At 52.5% G+C, this 20,781-nt stretch overlaps 1 protein-coding gene across 4 annotated transcripts in view; it reads right to left on the reverse strand.

Moving 5' to 3' along the window:
• Positions 1-998: 998 nt before the first annotated feature.
• The window catches only part of SAP30BP (SAP30 binding protein), a 31,905-nt gene continuing 12,122 nt past the window's right edge, over positions 999-20,781 (reverse strand). For all 4 annotated transcript variants that reach the window (XM_039859695.1, XM_039859693.1, XM_039859694.1 and 1 more), the window contains 8 exons: positions 13,942-13,984; positions 9,327-9,415; positions 7,020-7,111; positions 6,176-6,236; positions 5,658-5,709; positions 4,757-4,815; positions 3,478-3,562; positions 999-3,146 (listed from right to left, as the gene is read on the reverse strand). In XM_039859695.1, the coding sequence (XP_039715629.1) occupies positions 2,965-3,146; positions 3,478-3,562; positions 4,757-4,815; positions 5,658-5,709; positions 6,176-6,236; positions 7,020-7,111; positions 9,327-9,415; positions 13,942-13,984 (663 nt within the window). In that variant the 3' untranslated portion in view covers positions 999-2,964. The remainder of the gene's footprint in view (positions 3,147-3,477; positions 3,563-4,756; positions 4,816-5,657; positions 5,710-6,175; positions 6,237-7,019; positions 7,112-9,326; positions 9,416-13,941; positions 13,985-20,781) is intronic.

Genomic DNA, 20,781 nt, shown 5'->3' on the forward strand with positions numbered 1-20,781 from the left:
TCTGGTAACCAGTCTAGAGACCAGTGTCAACCGAGCCATCCAACAGAGGAGACGGCTCCCAGGTGGACAGTCTCTAGGCCAGGTCTCTCCCGGGGCTGGGGTTGCCAGTAGACCCCCTTCAAGATGGTTCCCCCACCACTTTATTTTGATATTTCCAAACATATAAAAAAGTTGGAGGAGAATGTAAAGATCATCTGTATTTTTATCACCTAGACCCAAGAATTAACATTTTGCCATATTTGCTTTATTTGTCATGTATTTATCTTTTTATTCGAATGTAAGTTGAAGGTAGTACATTTTCTCTCAAATAACTCCAAGCATGTACCTCCTAAGAATAGTCCCCACGTAACAATAACTTTATCACGTCTGAGAAAATGAACAAGAATGTCTTAATATCTGATTTGATCACATTAAAATGTCTTAGTTGTCCCAAAAATGTTATAACTGTTTCCCCTCGAAATCGAGTCCAGTCCATTTCACCCACTGCATTTGTTTTCTTTCTTCCTTTAAAAGTCTCCCCGCCGCTCCCTCCCCAACACACCGACCTTTTCGAGGCCAGCTGACCTGCAGAATGTCCCACTGTCTGGATTTGTCTGATTGCTTCCTCATGGTGTCATTGGACTTGTTTTTTTAGCCTCCTGTAAACTGGAAGTTAGGTCTAAAAGCCTGATTAGATGCAGGTTAAACATTTTTGGCAAAGATGGTCATAGGTTGCGCTGTGTGTTTTATTGGGTGGTACGTGATGTCAGCTGCCTCTTAGTGATTAAGGAAGCGACTGCCATCTGTCTTCGTTGGAGAAATATATTTTTCACTTTGTGTGAAGAAGGAATCTAGAGGGGTGTTGTGATGCTCTGTCACCTTGCCCAGTTCCCAACATTTCACCAAAGGGGTTTAGCATGCACGGTTGATCCTTGCCTGACTCAATTATTCTTTTGGGGTTGAAGAATGGTGATTTTCCATTTCTACATTTAATAGAAGGTAGACTTCTGATTTAAAAAAAAAAAAAAAGATTTCCTCTATCAACAGGGGATGAACTATGTGCCTCCAACGATACAAGGTAAATGTTTTTGAGTTTTAGAAAAAAAATTTAAATTACTATTATTAAACAGTAACCCAAAAGATTTTTAAATTGTGATAAAAACATAACATAAAAATTACCATCTTAATCATTTTTAAATGTACAGCTCAATTGTGTTAAGTATATTCACATTTTTGGGCAACAGATCTCCAGAACTTTCTCATCTTGTAAATTGAAACCTTATGCCCATTAAACAGCTCCCTATTTCCCCCCTCCCCCAGACCTTGGTTAACTACCATTCTATTTTTCATCTTTGTCAATTTTATTCCTTTAGATACCTCATATAAGTGGACTTGTACAGTGTTTTTTTTTTTTTTTTTTTGACTGGCTTATGTTATGTAGCATAAGGTCCTTGAGGGACATTTACATTGTAGCATACGTGAGAATTCCTTTTTAGGGCTGAATAATATTCCATTTTACGGATATATCACATTTTGTTTACCCATCATCTGTCAACGGACCCTGGGCTGCTTTCACGTCTTAGATATTGCAAACAATGCTGCTATGAACATGGGGTGCAAATATAACTCCAAGACCCTGCTTTTAATTCTTTTGGATATATACCCAAAAGTGGGATAGACAGCACAGTAGTCCACTTTAAATTTTTTGAGGCCCACCGCCCTGTTTCCCATAGCAGTTGCAGTGTTTACTGTTGTCCCCAATGTCCCATGCAACCTCCAGTGACCTTGTGCTGAGGGGGCCCCGTTGGAGGCTGCAGGGCGGGAAGCCCCTTTAGAGACTTCTGGGGACAGAGGCAGCAGCTCCTCTCCAGGGTTGCAAACTCCTGTCAAAAGATGGTCCCCTAGCGCCAAGTCACGTGTGAGAGGGAGGGGACAGGTGTGACTCGGTTTTGACTTGGGAGACAGCAGGGCAGGTCCACCACACTCCTGTGCGGGGCGCACGGCTCTTCACAGCCCGGCTTCCTTCCCCGACACGCAGCCCTTCCGCCGGCGCGGAGCGCTGCCAAAGAGCAAGGAAGGAAAACGCGTCCCCTCTGGGCCGGCGGCGGCTGGGAGATCTGCTTTGGCCCCGAGAGGAGCCCGGCGGGCCCTGCGCGGCCCAGGCGCGGCTGCAGGGCAGAGATAACAGGCACAGGAAGGGCGGGGTGGCAGGTCCTGCCAGCGGCCGGGCCCTCGTGTCAACAACGAGCTGCCCCCAGCCCAGGCAGGAGGTGATTCATCTCCCCTGCTGCGCGGGGCCTGCTGGCCCGCTGGCCAGGTACCAAGGGACCTTGGCCAGGTGCCGACGCCTCTCCCTTCCCCATGCTGGTTGGGGATCAACCCTAGTCCTTCTGGTAACTGGCCTGACTTCAAAGCCTGGGTGTGTCCAAGAAGTGCGCGGAGAGGCTCAATCGCTCCCAGGGGAGCCGAGGCCGCAGCTCCTGAGAAGGGGTCAGGACAGTGGGAACACGAGGTCTCACCCACTCTGAGCCCCCACTGCCTATGTCAAGTGGCGTACTCGGGGAATGGCACGGCAACTTCCTGGGCCACCCCCTCATCGACCCTGAGTAATAACCCCAACCGAAGAGATGGAGAGGGCACCTGAGCTTTGCACGTGCCTGCAAACAGGCTGCAGGAAAGGCCAGCGCATCTGAGACGCCGAGATGTAAGAACACAGCGCTTTTAATCGGGAACAGACCCCAGCGGTGTGCAGACACTGTCCACAGCGCCCCGCTCCTCTGCAGCAATGTCCTCTTCGGGCTAGAACGCCACACAAAGGTTTCTCTGGAGATGGCGTCAGGGGAGCGGGTCTCAGTCCTGAAATGTACAAAGTGGCACCTCTCCTTGGGCATCGGTCACTGGGCTGCAGAGTCTCGTCAAGTCCTGAAGTGGCTCCTCCTGTGACGGAAAGGAAGTGTCCGAGCCACACCGAGCCGGTCCCTCGGGTCACTGCTTGGCCTTTTTCACGATGGTTCCCACGGCAGAGATAACGGTGGTCTTGGAGCCACTGGCACTGGTGGTCACTGTGACAACAGCTGGCAGGGTTGCCGTGGTGGTGAGTATGGTGGGCTGGGCTATGGTTGTCACCGGGATGGCTGAGTCCCACTTGCTCTTTCTCTTCTGGGCATCTGGGAATAAGACAAGAGAGAAGTCAGGACCAAGGCAAACCGAACAGCAACATTCTCGTTTCCAGAAGGCGGGGGTTAGAACTTAGGGAACAGGCACCAAAGAGGCTCCAGGCACACACAGCCGGGGCAGCCAGTAAACCATGGAGTCCATTCCAGGCTCCGAAGCTGGCTCGCAAACTCTGGGCTCAGACAAAAGCACGGCAAGGTGGAGCCGAGGCTCAGACCCCCATGGGGATCCCCACCTCCCCATGGGGCCTGCTCCCCCGCAACAAGGCAGGGAAACCCTCGCTCCATCTGTGATGTGGCTGGAAGCGGACAATCCGCCTTCTACCTGCAACAGCGGTGCTGGCTGTGGTCGTGGTGGTGGCCGTGGCGTTGGTCGTGGTGCCTTTCTTGGTGCCTGTCACAAACTCGATCTGGAGGAGGAGAGGGAAGAGAGTGAGACCTGGGCAAAGCTGTTGATCCACGTCCTTTTGCCAGCCGTCTGCTCCCGGGGGACAGAGAGTTTGGCACCATACAAAGGAGGCATTGAGAATCAGCTCTGCTGTGACTGTCCGGGGGAGGGAGAGGTGTCAGAAAGGTGTCTGAGAGGGATTTTTACTACTCTGAAGAAAGTTTCCCAAACAGACACTGTATCCCCCCCAGCATCACTAGGCTTCTGCACACACCCGGGGAACCCCTGCCCGCCGCCCCACCTCACATGCCCAGGCCCCTCCTCCTCACACCCCGGAGGAAGCGGTGCCCGCCAGCACAGGGGAAGGACAGCTCCGGTCCCCAGGCGCTGCAGACACGTCCCCGCAATAAGCCTGGGGTTTGGAAGGGGGAGGGAAAGAGAGAGAAGGGACATTCAATCACGGGTTAGGAAAGAAAACCGGGCCATCCCCCAGCACCAGCTCCCACAGGGCCGCTGCACACCCGGGCCCTGAAGCCTCTGCCTGGGGGGCGAGGGGGGCATCCTGGAGGTCACAGCTGCTGCAGGAGGGTCAGGCCAAACCAAATGTGGAGCAGTTTCTGTCCTGAGCTTTCTCTCTTGGAGACTCTGGTCGTAAAGTGTCCAGAGCACATTTGGTCTCAGTCAAATTTCCATTCCCTAAAGGACCCATACTGCTTGGGAAGAAGCGGCGCTGAGGGTCCTAAAATGAGGGGTCACCTGGCCATTGGACAGGGGACCTACAGGGAAGCACAGAGGCAGGCCACCAAGGTCAGCTCTGGAGGCTGAGAAAGGCAGAGACTAGTGCACTTTCGGAAGGAAATACTTGCCTCCATTCAGGCCAGGGAGGACACTGATGACCCCAAAGAGAGAAAGCCAGCAGGGCTCTGCAGCTGTAAGGGGGAGAGGAGGGAGGGTACATGCAGCAAACTACAAGACCCCAAGAAACCAAATGGAAGCAACTGGAAAGCGACTTCAAGCTGAGTTACAGAGGCTGGAAACCCAGCAAGGCCTGTTCCGTCCACAAGGAGAACCTAAGGCTGCTCAGAGCATCGTCAGGCAATGAACCGCGGTGGGGTCGGGGTGGGGAGAGCAGTCTGAAGCCCTCTGGGCTCAGCCAGCAGGACCCACGTGCTCCAAACCCTGCCCTTTTCATCTAAGATGTGTGTCCATCACTTACTTTGGTTCTCTCCTTTTTGGCCTTTTCCAATTTGTCCATTTCAATCTTTTGGGCTTTGGCTGCAAAGACAAGAGAAGCTGTTACAAGAGGAGCCGGAACAGTTTCTACACTAGTCCATCACTCGCTGCAACCCCTGCGATCTTGTTCGAGGCACTAAGGTGGCCTTCGGGACTCCACGGCCTCCAATGCAAAGGCTCAGGGCCGGGGGCTGTGCATCTCCTGTCAGGGCTCAGCTCCCGAGCTCCAGCTGACGGCTGCCCTGTGGGAATGTGGGAGGCCCAGTGTGGACTACCTTCCCACGGACCACGAGAAGCTGGAATTATGGATTTTTAGGCAGAATGTTGGCAACTATTTCAAATTAAAGCGAGATGAGACCTACGTGGGCCAAACAGAACATATCTACCGGCTGAATCTGGTCCATGTGCTGCTAGTTTGCAACCTATCACTTGAAGGCTTGGACCCTTTGAAATTCCTCCCCGTTCTCCCTAACGGGCCCCTGAGAAAATGCTGCATCCTCGCTGACCTCAGAACATGCTGTCCCTGGGCTTGGGACAGTGTCTGCATCTGCTGGGCTGGCCTCTGTGCACCTTCAAACCTATGCTTAAATCTGGTTTCCTGAGCAAGATCGCCCCACCCCTTCGGCCTGGTTAGGTGGCCCTGCTTGCATCCCCATCATCACAACCCTCGTTGATGGAATTCCTCCTTCGATCCTGTCTTTTCTGCTGTATTATGAGCCTCATAACTCAGAGATGGGGTCTGTCCAAGACTGTATACCAGCTCCTTGGACTCTGAAATACATGCTGCCTGATGACTTGACTGACACGGACAGACAGGCTGATGGATGGATGAGTCAGTGGGTAGGTGGACGAACAGGTAGATGAATGGATAGATGGCTACCTACCTAACGCCTCATAGTAGGAGTCCTCAGACCATCCGTGGGGGTCAAACATATCCTGGGGAAAAAAAAAAAAAAAAAAAAAAAAAAAAAGGTTAAAGCTGCACTCAGGGCCATCGGATGACAAATGAGTTAGAAAGCCAAGCCTCCCCGCCAACCTCAAGTCTTGCCATGGGTCTTCCTGGCCTGGAGTCACCTGGCTTTCAAGTTCACAGGGGCTCAGCTGTTAGCCCTGGTCTCCTGCCTGCTAAGGCAGTGGCCAACTGGTTCTTAGGAATATGAGAGCAGTGGTCTGTTTGTCCGCAGGCTGTTCTATACGAACAGTGTCCTCACTCAGGCCCTAACCAACTGTGCCACCGCAGCCCCTACTGGGCTATTTCGCAGCAGCAGGGGCTCAAACATGAGACGGGATCACGCTCTGCAGCCAGCAGTGCTGCCGTGCAGACCTTCTGGTGGCTCCAGGCTGAACCCAGCGGAGCAAGCACAGGGCCCTGGGTCCCTCAGCCTCCACGTGCGGGACATACCTTTGGGTAGTTGGTGCCGAGCTCATCGATTGCACAGAACTGGATCAGCTTCTCATAGATGCTGAAAGAATACACGGCACTGAGCAGGCCCTCATCCCAGATTTCGATCAAAAGCGTCCAGCTCCTGGGCTCAGACGATACTTAAACCCGGCTGACTTGTTCTAAGCAAGCTTCCTGATGGGAGAACTGTCCACTGGCCTGACATTAAGTCACTTCTAACCCTCTGCTCTTGCAGAGAGATGGACTGCTAGCCAGGGGTCAGGACAAGCGCGGAGGGCTGTGTTTTTTGGGTCTCATCCAGACATCTGACCTTCAGTCTGTGGCTGGGTTGGGGGCTACCACACTCAGGCCCACACGAAGGCCAGGGCAGGTCCCTGCTGTTACCACACCAGACTCTTTCTCAGGTGTGTCACTTGCTTAGGCATTGGTTAGAGTAAGACCCAGAGACAGCTCTGTTCCTAAAACCTCACTTGCAAGCAGAATCGATGATTCTTTAGAGGGGGAAGAGGAACCCGCAGTGGCAGCCCCGTCCAACCCCATCGTTGTACAGGTGAGGAAACCGAGGGCCTGTGAGGTCGTGTGCTTCAGGAGCAGCGGGCATGAAAGCCTGGCTGGGCCTCCCCGGTTCTGGTCCAGGTCCACTGGCTTCTACTCTACCTACCAGTTTATATGTTCAGCCTGGTGAACCTCCAGCTGGGATAACACAGTGTGGGTGATGGCCCTGACCCCTTCGGGCTCAGGTGAAATCTTAGCTGGCCTGGCCTTGCCACCTCCGTGGGGGCATCCTGGTCCTCAGTCCAACATCAATGACTCAGCTGAGCCTGCAGACCCATGGGAAACTCACCTGGGGTTCCGGAACTCTTTCTTCCTTTGGATGATGTAGTTCATATCCATGCCCTCCTTTATCTTCCGCTCATAAAGCTTCTGGATCTTGTCCTATGGAAGAGAAACGGAAGGCGCTCATGACCCCACCGCACCCCTCACAACCCCAGTACTCCGCCACGTGTGCTGCGTGGACGCATGGACACAGGAGGTCCACAGAGCCACGTGAAGCCCTGCTCCGGCCACGCTGTCTTTCTCCACCCAGCCTCTGACCAGAGCTGAACACGAGTGAGATACCAGCCTGTTCTCATTTGCCTTCTCCTGACTCCCTCTGGATGGCTAGAAGGGTGAGTAGTAAAAGGTCAAGGCAGAGAAGCCACGGAGAAGACCATGGACAGATCCCCACCTGGTTCATCAGCTCCTGAATCATCCGAAGAGGAGCTTCAGGCACTAGCGGTGATGGGCAGGGGCTGAAGGCTGGTTTTACATTTTAACACGGGGTTAAGTCCTCAGCGGGAGACCCGGAAGGCTGTGTCCCTTCAGAGGAAGGCAGGAGTAGAGTTTTTTGGATTGGGTCTCACAGACTTCCTAGGGTGTCCTTTGTGGGGAGGCCGCACGGATGGCTTGGTCCCTGCCACTTTATCAAGAGGCACCATCGGAGCTCAAGAGCTCAGCTCTCATCACCCTCCGCCCCTAAGCCTGGCCCTGCTCTAGCTTTTAATAGGAAAGAGTAGCACCTGGCGGGGAGTCAGGCCAGTGCCGCAGGTGTCCCAAGGCCCACAGAGATGATGCCCGAAGCAGGTGGCATTGGTGCTTCCCAGAACACAAGAAGACGCCCCAGAAACCCAATCTCAGGGGAGAGTCTCTCTACAACCTCCCCCACTAGCGGCACTTGACACAGTCAGTCTCTAGAAGGAAAACATTTGGGGTGCTCCTCACCTGCGAGGTGGGCTGGGCTGGAAGGCCCATGTGACGCCCTTTGGGATCATCAGGGGGGGTGATCGACTCGCTTTGTCAGGCCACTTTCTGCTTAGACTGGCCAGAGGAAGCACCGAATTGCAGAGAGGTTTGTAATACATTTACCAGGGACAAGAGAAGCCAAGAGGGGCACACCTCCATGTTGTCACAAAGATGACAAGAGAAGCCAAGAGGGACACACCTCCATGTTGTCACAAAGGTGAAGGAGGTCAGATACAGAAGGCTGGGCATGCGGAGGTGGACCTATATCTTATAGATGACTTTTCTGTATTTCCTGGCCCAGCAGCTGGGTTCCCCCATCTCAGGTGAATGAAAACGCTTGCTGTGTCATGTTTTCTACCATTAAGAGGATCTGAAAAGGAGAAATACTCTGAACTAGGAGGCCCAGCCACTGGTTGTCTCTCTTTACAGGCAGTGACTTGCTGCCTGGTGTGCCAGCTGCACTGCGCTCAGGGGTGGCTCAGGGGTGGCTGGCGGGGTGGGGGGGGTGGGGGGGAAGGAGGCGGGGAAGGGTTGCTGACTCAGCAAAGGGAGGAGACTTCCTGAAAAGAGAATCTGCTCTATGCCTGCAGCCCCAGCATTCTGCCATTCACAGCCCCAGGACCCATTAGTCATCCATCCGTTAGGGTGGTGTCAAGGGACTGCAGTGTGGCCCGAGGCTCCAACAGAACCTGTGGGCTCATAGGTAGAACAGGTAGACTGGCTGCCACCACTGGGCAGCCTTGGGTGTCTGTCCCATTGTTTGTCACAAGATTCCACTCTCAGGGGATCCCAGAGGGATAAGAAACAATCACAGAGGCTGAAATGGGGTGCTATCCCCTGACGTCCTGCTCTCCAGGGGATAACTGCACTAAATGCTCTATTTCTTTGCGATTTCGAAACCTCAGGTCAGGTCTATATGAAGTCGTATCAGACAGGAAGCTAGTGAACTGGCATTTTTAGAATACAAGGACAGGAATTTATGCATAAAAACGCTTGTGTTTTTGCATTTCTATAATTTGTTTATTTTACATCCTGATGGTCTCTCAGTTTCTTAGCAAAGTTCCTTCTGAGATGCTCCCACTGACTCAGTGGGTTGCACAGAAAAGGTATGTTATCTTCTCTGCCTAGGCTCAGGACCCCACTGAGGGCAAGCTAGGGTGTCCCAGCTAGAGCAGCACCAGGTGATGTGGCAGAGGATGTCGGTGGGGATAGAGTCAACTCCCGAGAGCAGGCTAAGGGAGGTAACCAGCACTGAGGGCTCCCTCCCACTCGGGCTGTTTCTTTTACAGAAGCCTCTTAAAGTCACACAAATCAGACAGCTGGCCCAGACCTCCTCGGCCACAGGCCTCTGCAGCCGAGCTCTGCTTACTTGTAAGTGATTCGAGCATCTGCCAGGGGGTTCAGGCGGGATCTTGATTTCATCAGGGGACATGTTCCGGACTCTTTCAGAAAAGGAGGCTGTTGAGAAAAATAGAGAAAAATTTTGTAGGGGGATGGGGTTAGGATGGGGGGATCATGTGAACAATTAAAAACAAGCACATAAAACGTTTTCGGGGAGCGATAAAAGCTATGAAACAATGTTCACAGCAGCCTCTCTCAGGGGGTGGTGTCGTCTGAGTTGAAATCACATGCGGAAGGAGCAGTATGTGCCAACTTAGGGGAAGAACAGTTCAGGTGAAGGGTACACGTGTAAAGAATGGGTGCTACCAGGTCACAGCAATCAACTTTTAAGGAAAGGGTATGTCCAGAGGTGTGTTGCTAGATGTTTAACAACTGGGGGCGGGAGGTGGAGACGGGACCAGCCACGATCTGCAGCATCTGCCCGTCCCCGTGGTGTAAATTCTTCTATTGTGGCCAATTTCATGCTACCAATGTGAAGTTGCTGAACTTGGGGCTGGGAAGAGGTATATACGCTGGCTCACCCTCTACTGGCTATGTCCCTATAACACCCTGCTGGGATCCTGGAAACTCAGAGTTGGCTGGTGCCATTGTCATCTCAAGCTATCCTACCCAAGATACAGGAGAAACAGGGTTCTGGGCTCCCTAGGCTTTGGGACTTAAAGTATTCAAAACTGCCTTGTGCATAAGTGACATTTAAATTACCTGTTGGTGATCAGTTTAGAGAGTTTTTTTAAATAAGTCAGTCAAACCTCTTTAGGTCCGCCTGATTCTGGTGTGAAGAACCACAGCTCCCAAGGGACAGTTCACTTGGAGACCTGCCACTGCCCCCACTGCACTCCTTTCCATGTGGCCTCTGGCCACCCTGGTGACTGCAGAGTCCTGCTCTGGATCACTCAGACAATGTACTGTTTGTTGTAAGATTCTGTCTGTGCTCTTTAAAACATTCTCTCATGAAAAGGGCCATACAATGAGCAAACAGCAGGCGGAGTGGGGTGGGGCAGGATGAAGGAAAAGAATGAATAAACCAGCACCAGCGACACCCAGCAAGTATTTACTGGGAACCCCCTGTGTGCCAGGCCCCAGGCGAGCCTCTTGGTCCCAGGCCGCTGCCGGGACTGCCCGTGATGACTTGGTGCACAGCGCCCCACCTTTCCTAGGGCTGGCTTGGTGTTTTCTTAGCCTCTCAAGGTGCTTTGGGTTCCACGTTACAGTGAAGAACTCGGAGCTGAGTGGGGCTGAGGGCGAGGACGAGTGGACCGAGACTGGGTGACATCCTGCTATGGACTTGTGTACTGGTGCGGCCTAGGAGCAGTTTCCACCAGGGGGCTACGTGCTTCTCTTTGCCCAGTACCTTCTTCCTGTCTCCTGACTCCTAGAGCAAGGGTGACACCAGATCTGCTGAAGTTCAAGTCTCATTCCGACTTCCTCCATCCTCCCAGACCTGGGAGAAGCTGGAGTTAGTTTCAAGCCCCGAGACTCAAGCAGGCTACAGAGGCCAGCCGAGAGTGGAATTAGCTGGGCTGAGCTGGTCCTCCGATTTCATGAGCATCAGCAACAAAAGCCAGCAGGGCTTGGGCAGGCTTTGGGCACACAGAAGGAGGGTTAAGCTCTTCCCTGGGGTGGAGAGTGTGTGTGAACACGTGACCCAGAGACAAAGAATGCCCTTTGGCATTTGCCAGGAAAGCCTTTTGGAAAAACAGGGTGTGACAGCATTGCCATAGCAACCCAACCACACTCAAGCTCAAATGGTACACAGCACAACTGGGGTAGGGAGAGCCCCCCTGAGGCCCGGGGTCAGGAACAAGAGAATTCCTAGGAAGTAACTGGCAAATGAAAGGATACATTCGGGAAACTAGATCAAGGTTTATCCCGCTGACTTCAGGAGCAACCTTTCAGTGACTCTCTCCTAAGTCCCCGAACCAATGTAAAGTAGATGTCTGGCCCACGTATGTGGCTGTTGGAGCAGCCGGAGCCTCAGACCACTTTCCCAGGAAGCACAATGAGAAACGTGCCCGGGCACTCGAGGCGGCCGAGTCTGTGGCTGCTCCTGGGTCTGCTGGGGCATTTTAGTGGGGCGACCATACTGGGGAACCGAGAAGCCTGCATCCCGCACGACTCACCCTGTGCACGCCCAAGTCAGAAAACAGCCGTGATATCCACGGCTGCCAGGTATCAATCAGAGCAGGAGCAGCTGGTCAGCTGGGCTTAGGTACCGGCGGGCAGTGAAGGAATGACCGCCTGGGGCACACCGCAGGGCTGTGAGCAGAAGGCAGTGGGACACTAGGGACCTGGGGAAGCCAGCTGGATTACTATGCCGGTGCCACTGTTCCAGGCGGGCACCCGGACAGGGTGTGCAAGCACAGCTGTCGAGCAGCGACAGCGCTGGAGAGACCTACGGGTCGGCTCCCCTGCTTTCATCCGCTCCATGAAACCTGGGGCTCCTTTAACACCTATGAAAATGCTTCCCACACCAGTGCGGCGACCTGAGAGTCAAGCCCAGGGACGGACAGAGCCGCTGAGTCCAGGCAGAGGGGCTGACAACGCGGTGCCAGGAGTGGAAGCCGCACTCTGTTCAGTTAAACTAGTATCTCCTCAGCGAGAAACGGCAAGAGTAATCAAGACTACGACGAGGCTTAAAGATCTGTGTCCTCTGCAGGTGAACGGATTAACAGATGCTGGTGAAACCCTACGATGATGAAGTAATACCTAGCAATAAAGAGAAACTGTAGCTATGTTCAACAACATGGATGGGGCTCAAAAAAAGAGACTATGATTCCATCTGTTTCAATGGCCCTTGACTGGGGGCAATTCCGCCCCCACAAAGGGACATTTGTCAACGTGTAGAAACTTTTCACTGTCACGTCTGGCGGGGGGAGGGCAGTGTTACTGGCATCTAGTGGGCACAGACCAACGACACGGCTAAAACGCCGCACAGCGCACAGGCCGGGCCTCCTCAACAAAGAATCACCCAGCCCAAAATGTCAATGCCAAGGGTGAGAAATCCTGATTTATATGAAATTCTAAAAAAATGGCAAAACTACAGTGCAGAAAGATCACTGCTTGCCTGAGGCTGAGGGAGGAAACTTTCTGCAAGGGGAGAGGTAAAGGGAACATTCTGGAGTGACGGAAATGTTTTTCTATTACGGTTGTGGTGGGGTGGGGGTTAACATGACCACATATATCTGTCAGAACTCATCAAAGGGCACACTTTAAATTGGCGAATCTTATTCTATGTAAGTTACGCCTCAATGAAGCTATTTTCAAAAAGTGGCAACGAGAGAGAGAGTGAAAGCTGATGTGGAAGAGGCCGGGTGGGGGCGGCTGACGCCCACACGCATTCCGCTTGCCCAGGACGAGCGCTGGGGCAGGGGCGGAGGGCACTGCGACCTCAGGCGCCACTCTGCGACCCACCCCGTTTCTTGGTAGTAGACAGCAGGGGTGGGTGAGGCAGTGGGTGGGGAAGTGAGGGCCGAGGGCCGAGGCTTCAGGCCATGCCCTGGGGGCCACCCACTCAGGGTGGCCACGGGCTTCCTGGCAAGGGTGTGTGCTCTGCTTCCTCGCCCACGAAGCCAACTGGTGCATCTCCACGGCACCATTTTTTAAAGAGCAAACTCTACTGTTTTAGGAAAATTCTGCTTTTTAATAGGATTTGAAAGACTCACACTCCATTCATCAGAAAATTCAGGAATAAAAGGCAGAATCAGAGTGGTCACGTTCCCACCCAATCCTTCCTCAGAAGACAAACATGACGCGTAATCTTCAGTTCTTTTAGGAAAGAAAACCAGAATGGGTCCCCCGTCCCATCCCCAGAAAAAGCATCCTGTCCGAAAAGGACAGGTGGAGGAGGGGCTGCAGGAAGCGGCACCTGCAGGCCAAGTCCTGGGCGGACATTCGTGAGCAGGCACCCCGGACAGATTTGCGGGCCACCTGCGGAGCGGGGAAGAGCGGGAGAGCGACTGTCACAGTCGCCGCACAGAGGTTTGGCCAGGCTTTGGGAGAGCAGTTACCAAGTCCATGGTCACACTGAGGGAGTCAAGGGACTTGTAAAAGGATTAAGAAGCTGGAGTTAACACAAGACTGAGATGACACGTGTGCCATTTTCCAGAAACATAACCACTCTGCTCCCCCAAGTAACAAAGGATCCCAGACTCCAGGACTATAAAGCATATCTGCCCTGGGGACAGATCAAAGTGCCAGCAGAGACCACGTGTTTGTTCCTAGAGCACGTGATTATGCCAGCAGAGGGGGGATGAGGGGGTACAAGGACAGAGGATGGCCCCGGGCACACGGGGAACAAGCTCCCAGCAGGAAGGGCCCTGAGTCCCTCCTGACAACACTGGCAGCTGATCGAAGCCCAATGAAACACGCCATGAGTATGATTTCAAAGAAGAATTGTTCCCGGGGTGTCTTACCCAGACATCTCAGGAAGTGCCAAAGGCTCTGAGAGAGAGAGAGTAGGAGAGACAGGCTCACAGCAGAGCAGCTGCCTTGGCTAAAGCAGAGAAGCCCCAGGCCCAGCAGGCTCCAGGCAGAAGCCCAGGGCAAGGCTTAGACTATGCTCCCAAAGCCCCCTGGGTACTTACCAACTAATTCCTGTGGATCTCGTTTTTCTACTTCTGGGTTATCCTGTAAAATAGAAACAGAAAACAAGGAGGTAAGCCTAGCGCTCCTGACCCAAAGTTACTTTCTGCAGAGACCACTCAGGATACTTAAGGAAGGAAAAAAGGTGAAGGCACCGCAAGGAACCCTAAGAGTGAGCCGATGCTTAGGGGACTTCACTGCTGGGACCCCTGAACCCTTCTTCCTTCATCAGAGCAGCTGGGACGGTCCACTTGCCTGCTTTTAGCCTGTCCTCCACGGCCTCCAGCAGGGACCAATATCCATCAAGGCTGAGGAGAGCAAATGCCAGCCATCCATCACCTGCACACCTGGCCTGCTGCTCAGCCCTGGCTGGCCACCCCAGAAGGTCACTGCCCCAGCTGGTACTGAGGAAGCAAGAGGTGGCTACTCTACAACATGAGATACCAAGACAAAAACACAAAAGACTATCTACTCCCAAGAGCTATTTTATACTTCTAGTTTAAACAAAAATGGGAGACTTTATCATAAGGGGGCAGGTCATGAACCCCAGAGAGGCATGGAGCCAGCCTTTGGTAGAAAAGTGACTGAACCAGGCCCCAGAAAGGCCCTGGCACCGAGGCAGCTTCTCTCTCTGGCTCTCCTTGGCTCGTCTCCCAGCTCTCTTTACGTTGGCTTTATATTCTCTCCTTAAAAAGAGGAAAGCTTTCTCTGCTCCTTAATGCAAACCACCGCCCCACAATACCCACTCCCACACGCACAGCCTTCGTTCTAGCTGCCTGCAGAAACCTAAGAGCAAAGGTTTCTTATCAGACATTTTTCTGGACTTGCTCTGTATTTTACAGCTCAGAGTAAATGTTTCATCTAAACCAAACTAACCTGGAGAAAGCCCTGGTTCCAGCCCCATCACGAACCCAGCAGAACCCTCGCTTCTGATGTCCCAAATGTACATAGGCTAGAACATCCCTGTCTCCCCATTTCTGGGGAAGCCCAGCCCCTTAAACAGTTAGATCAGGGGGACTCGAGTGCCACACCACACTAATGATCAAAGTGGCAGAAGCTGCACTCCCAGGAGATGGCTGCATCTCACTTCCTTTTGCTTTGGTCGGTGAGGGAGGAGACGAGAAGGTAACACACACAGGGACACAGCCGTAGAACTCTGCGACTCCACTCCCACGAAGAAACGTCACACAAAGACAGCGTGTCAGAAAGGAAGGTGCAGGAAGGTCACCTAACCTCCTCCGTTCAACGGCTCTATGCTAAGACCAGAGAAGGAGCTCTTAGTCCCCTTCCTCAAAAAGTCCCTCCTGATTCTGGGACAGGCCAAAACCCCCTCATTCCTCTGAACACTGCAACTATTCATTCGACCTGGATGGGCATAACGTCCAAGCGAGGCTGCTTAGCAACTCGGCTCCTCGGCCACCCGTCCCCTGCCAATCAGGTGGGCAAAGAGAAGGCCGGCCTGCACTGGGGCGGAGAAGGGTCAGGAGGCGGGCCTGGACGACTGCCATGCCAAATTCGGGCTGGTCATCAATCAGCAGCTCCATGGACAGTGCCAGTCTCCAGGGGCCCCACAACAGTCCCTTTGTAGCAGTGACTCTGGAAGAACCAATGTTAAAGAGCTGACAGTAACAAAGCGTGGGACCAAAAAAGGCCTTTAAATTCCCCCCCAGGGGACAGCTTTCTGGGTGCTAACTGTGAGAAAACATCAGCTGGGTACATCCTGTGTCCTTCCTCTCCCAGGCCAGGTGGCTGGTCACAGGGTGTACCAATCCAAACTATTCAAAGGCCCCCTAGGGGATCCTTCCCAAAGCCCTGCACAGTGCCAGCCACTGTCCCGGCCCCAAATGCAGAGCAGAGGTGAGGTATCCATGTTGGAACTGCTGGAATTCTACCCTGTCCACTCTAGAGGTGCAGGAAGTCAGTCGCCAAACACTCCCAGGGCTCCTTAGGTACAGTAAAGGGCCCTGAGCCTCGCTGGGGCTTCTTACAGCTTCTCTATCTCTGGCAATGGAGCGGGGAGGGGTGGAGTCCCTACATTTCACAGGGTCCTTGCCCGGCCGAGCTGAGGTAGTTTAGTCACCTTCTGGGAGGAAAGAGTTGATGGGGCAAAATCACAAGCAGGAAGTTATACTTTCCCCTTCTTTTAGTTTTTCCTTTTTTGGCTTTGCTTCTCATTCCCTCCAAATTAATCATTCTACACATACAAAAGATAAACTTGGTAGTTGATTTCAATTCACCAACTAGTCTAGTCTTTGCTTTTTTACCCTCACAAGACATGCATGTGTGAACACGCACACGCACACGCACACACACACTGTGTGCCAGAGGATACTCTGAGCCCATGGAGCTATGGACACTGACTCAATCCCAAACCCAACACCCCCAGGAACAAGCGCCACCCCAACTTCTCAGCAGTGGAATCCAGCTCCATGGTCCCCCAAGCAAAGTGCCAACCATCGGGCACGGCCCCAACTCCAAGCGCGGGAAGATTCTCCTGTCTTAAGAGAATCCTACAGGCCAAACGTATAAATGAGCTTCCATAGATCAGAGGCCACACAATCTTGCACGAGAGTCTCCTGGGAAGGCTGGAATCTGTGGTTGTTCAGATTCCCCGTTTGTGTCACAGGAACCCATGGGACCTCGGAGAATCAAGCAATGGGAACCTGCGCCTCGCCCCCAGGTGGTCACACTTGTTATGTTTCAGAATGTAGTTCTGCCCTCCGACACAAACAAGCTGGGTGGTGAGCTCCTGGGCAAGAGTCACTGTGCCATGGTGGCCCTGAAGAACGCCAACAACCCTAGTTCTTCTGGGTCCTAAAGCAGCGTAACCCCAATCCTGCCCTGAGCTTGTGAAAGAAAACAGCTTGATTATGCCTCACAAGGAAGGGCCTGGAGTCACACCACATGTTCTTCACACGGAGTTGGGTACAGGGCTTCAAGCAATGCTGAAGAAAGCTCAGGGAGGAGGGAGGGCTGGGTGTTTGGGGAGAACAGAGAGGACAGGTGTCGAATACCCAAAGGTGCTTTTTAGAACCATTTACGCTCAACTGTCCATTCAGGTAAGTTTCAAGCAATGAAAGCAGCCTCAGGGGAGGACAGCACTTGGGGGTGGGGTGGGGATGTCACACTCAAGACAAGACTCAGAGAGACAGCCTCCTCCCAGTCATGCCCTAGTCACGAACCAGGAATTTAGTACAAAAAAGAACCAAGCACCCAGGATAGTTACCTTGGAAGCCAGCCACGGTGTCAGAAAAAACATTTGATAAAGTGTTTAAAATGACAGAGCTAAGGAGACAGACAGAAGGTTCACATTCTTAAACTGCCAGCAGTTCAAGAAACCGGTTTTACGAAACCTGCAATAGGGAGAGAGTGTCACCACGCCCTTAAAGAGGCAGGAAGGGGGCAATTAGGAGGGTACAGTAAAGAGCAACAAGAAACCACTGTTCTGCTTCTCCCTTCCCCCACAGCAGTGTTTAGCAACGCACAGGGACACCTGTCTTGACTTGTATGCAACCATCCCTCTGGCCTCCAGGTAGATGTTCTTAGTTGGTCAAAGAAATGAACTCAGCCTGGAGATCTATTTTCCAGACAGTTGTCTGCGTCAGTGGGAGCCGTGGAGCCCACAGCCTAGAGACCTGGTCGGACAGGGACAGGAGTGCGTGCACGCCCCTTCAGACACAGCAGGCTGAGGGGTTTCACCCAGTTCGTTAGGAAGAAGAAAGAAAACAAAGCATCTCACCTAGGAGAGAATGTCGCCTAGAGGCTCCTAGGAGAAAAGACCAGGTAAATCGCTTCAGCTCTTTAGTTCAAGTCCAACTAAGACACAAGGAAAAACAAAACAAAATCTACAGCTTCCTAAGAAGCCAAGTGGGAAGATGGGGAAGGGAGGAGAGAGCGAGACAACACCGAGCTGGTCAAAGAAACCAAACTCTGGGGCAAGACCTCTTCTGACTGCACCCCTCTAGCCTTCCAAGGCTCAGCTGAGACTAAAGCCCCAGTAACCAGGCCACGGGGTGGCTGCAGCAGGCTGGGGATGGCCCCGGAGAACAGTGATCTGAACCTGCCTAATTTTGGTTCTTCATCAATTATGTCTGAGACTTGTAAGAATGCAACAGCCATGGCGTGTTCAGGAATTACAGAACCTGGAATGTGGTTCCCCCTGCAAAAAATACAAAAGTCCAGCCACCAACAAAACTAGGACTGGAGCAGAGGAAGGAAGTAAAAACAATATGGCTCCGTGAAGTGGGATAAGCTGCCATTTGAGCTGGGAGGATTTACTTGGCAGAGAAGTACAAGGTCCTCGAGGTCCTCGTAGAGAGAATGGAGGTTTATTTACAGCCAACAATGCTTCACCAATCCTTCCTGGAACCTGCCCCACAAAACACACTCAAAGGTCCAGGGTCCAACCTGAGACAAAGCAACACAGCCTCTGGCAGCTGGATTCTGCCAAATTTAAACATCACTTTTTCTCTCTAGCTTTGAGAGTGCTGGGCACCAGAACGCACTGCACAGAGGGTGATCAGTAAAACAAAACAGTAAATGTACCCTCCTAATCTTATATTCTCTCAGACCTGGGGCTGCCAAAATAGTTATGAAGTCCTAATACTGTCTCACTTAACGAGCTGAGAGCCCACTTAAAAATGAATCCTCGCTGTAGGCCATTTCAGCACCCTCCTCCAGCAGGAGAGGTGCCTCACCAGGGCCCTGGCAAAGCCCGCTCCCTGAACACCCGCTCCCACTCTAGCAAGTCTCACTCAGACTTCAGAACTCAGCTGAAGGAAGCCTTCCCCTACCCACCCCACCCGGCCAATGAGCATACCTGCCCGACCCTGTGCTCTCACGGTCTAATTTACCTCTGTGTTCCCAGCACCTGCAACAGTCAGTGTCCTGCCCACGACAGGTGCTCAAACATTGACACCACACGCGCACACACGCGCGCGCGCACACACACACATGCACACTCCCCTTTCTAACCAGCCAGTGGTTTCATTCAGTCCAGTTTAGGGTTTCATAGCCACTTTCACTGAGCTGCAGCGCTTTGACCCCCAGACTCCAAATCTGTTCAAGTCCACACTGATGTCAGAAAGGGAGGCAGCAGAAGAACCACGAAAGGGCCGGGCGCGCAATAAAAGGCTGGTGTGGGGCAGGCGGACGGAAGGAGAGGGGGCTCAATACTGAATTTCAAAAACCTTAAATCTAGCTTGCTACTCCTAATCCTAAGACAAAAAGAACTGCTGTATAGTTAATTCATTTATTTATTCCACAAATAATTTTTTGAGCATTTATTATGGACCAGGCAATGGCTAAACACTGGGCATATAACGTGAACAAAACTCAATCCAGGGGACTAAATGATGCTAAGGACATCAGTGAAAGACCTCATCTCATTTGCAGGATACCCCCACGAGGCTGTGGGCACACAATGCTGCTACTTAAGACGGCGGGCCTGGGAAGCCCTCCCGAAGGCACCAAAATGAAAGTCAAAACGAGGTTTTCGGAGATGCAAGTGTGAGTCACTCATGTGGCCAAGAAAGCAGCAATTCTGGGACTTTTGTCAAAATACCTCCAAGTTCCAGAATAGTGACTGTGATTTGACAGACGTGGTTGCGGACGTGGGCTGAGAGCCGTCAGTAATCCCTGAGGGGAGGCCCTGACCGCAGCGCGGTATGGGCACGGCCCGCGGCGGCACAGATGCCTGGCGTGGGCAGTTTTTCCCACATATGCAGGACAGCTCTGGAGAAAGCCGGTCAGCGCCCATTTCCTTCAGTTGTATCCTGTGGGTCAGGACGGGACACTGCCATGGCACGCTGCCTGCCCGGGGATGGAAACACTCGATTTATCAGAAAAATGGGCGGAAGCTGGTGGGGCCGCCTTGGATGAAATGGAGTCGCCCCCCATTCCCAGCGTCCCCACAGGAAGGCTCAGCTCCCAAGCAGAGACGGTTTCTACAGGAAAGGGTTAAACAGCCATCTGCCAAGACGAATTAAGCCAGCACTAGAAATGGCCTTGTAGACCTAAGAAAAAGCTAGGAGACGGGGAGGAAACAGTCTCTCTATCTAAAAAAGCTCCGTAGGACAAAACCCACATTGCTCAGCAGGGCTGACGCTGTCACAGGGAACCACCAGTCTTCCATGTAAATGCAAAGCTCTGGCCGGGAGCTTTTCCGAAGGGGAGCCTTTGTTATCTGATTATTCCAAGTGTAATCTCAGATTTGATTCAAGATGCTTGAAGATTCTGAGTTTCTTGAAAGTTGTAAAAGACATTCAGAGAGGGCCATTCCATTCTTTTCCCCTCCCGCCCCCCAGGGGAGAGGGTGTCATTGGGGTGGGCTATGTCTGGGTATAAAGGTCACCCTGCATAAAGGATCTGAGTTAAGCTCTCAGTGGTGGGGCCAGGTTGTGCCTTTTTCCAAAAACAGTATCTCTATGCTTTAGGTTGTTATATGGGATGGCAGTGGGTAGGGGGCGCTTAGAGCAAGACAAGGACAAGGGAGACAGCTTTGTGAGGCTGAGGACAGCAAAGTGAAGTCTTTGAGACACAAACTCAACATGGCCACCAAATTACAAAAGCATATCCCTCCTGAAAGGTCAGCAGCTAAACTGAGGGGCTGAATTAACATGGGGGCAAATATGACTGAGACAACAGAAAGTCAGGACCGTGGAAAAGCAACCTGGTTGTCACCCACATACTGACGGGAAGAGGAATTATTAATCTCCAGGGCCAGAAAGAGTGCCAGTATCTTATGGCACTGCTTGGGAAAATTTATCTAACTCTAAAGTTCGGAATACAAACGAGCAAAACCCCATCGAACCTAGAAATCGCACGGCGGCGTTTCCAGGGAT

The sequence above is a fragment of the Pteropus medius genome, unplaced genomic scaffold (genome assembly GCF_902729225.1).
Source record: "Pteropus medius unplaced genomic scaffold, Ma_sr-lr_union100, whole genome shotgun sequence".
Lineage (NCBI taxonomy): Eukaryota > Metazoa > Chordata > Mammalia > Chiroptera > Pteropodidae > Pteropus > Pteropus medius.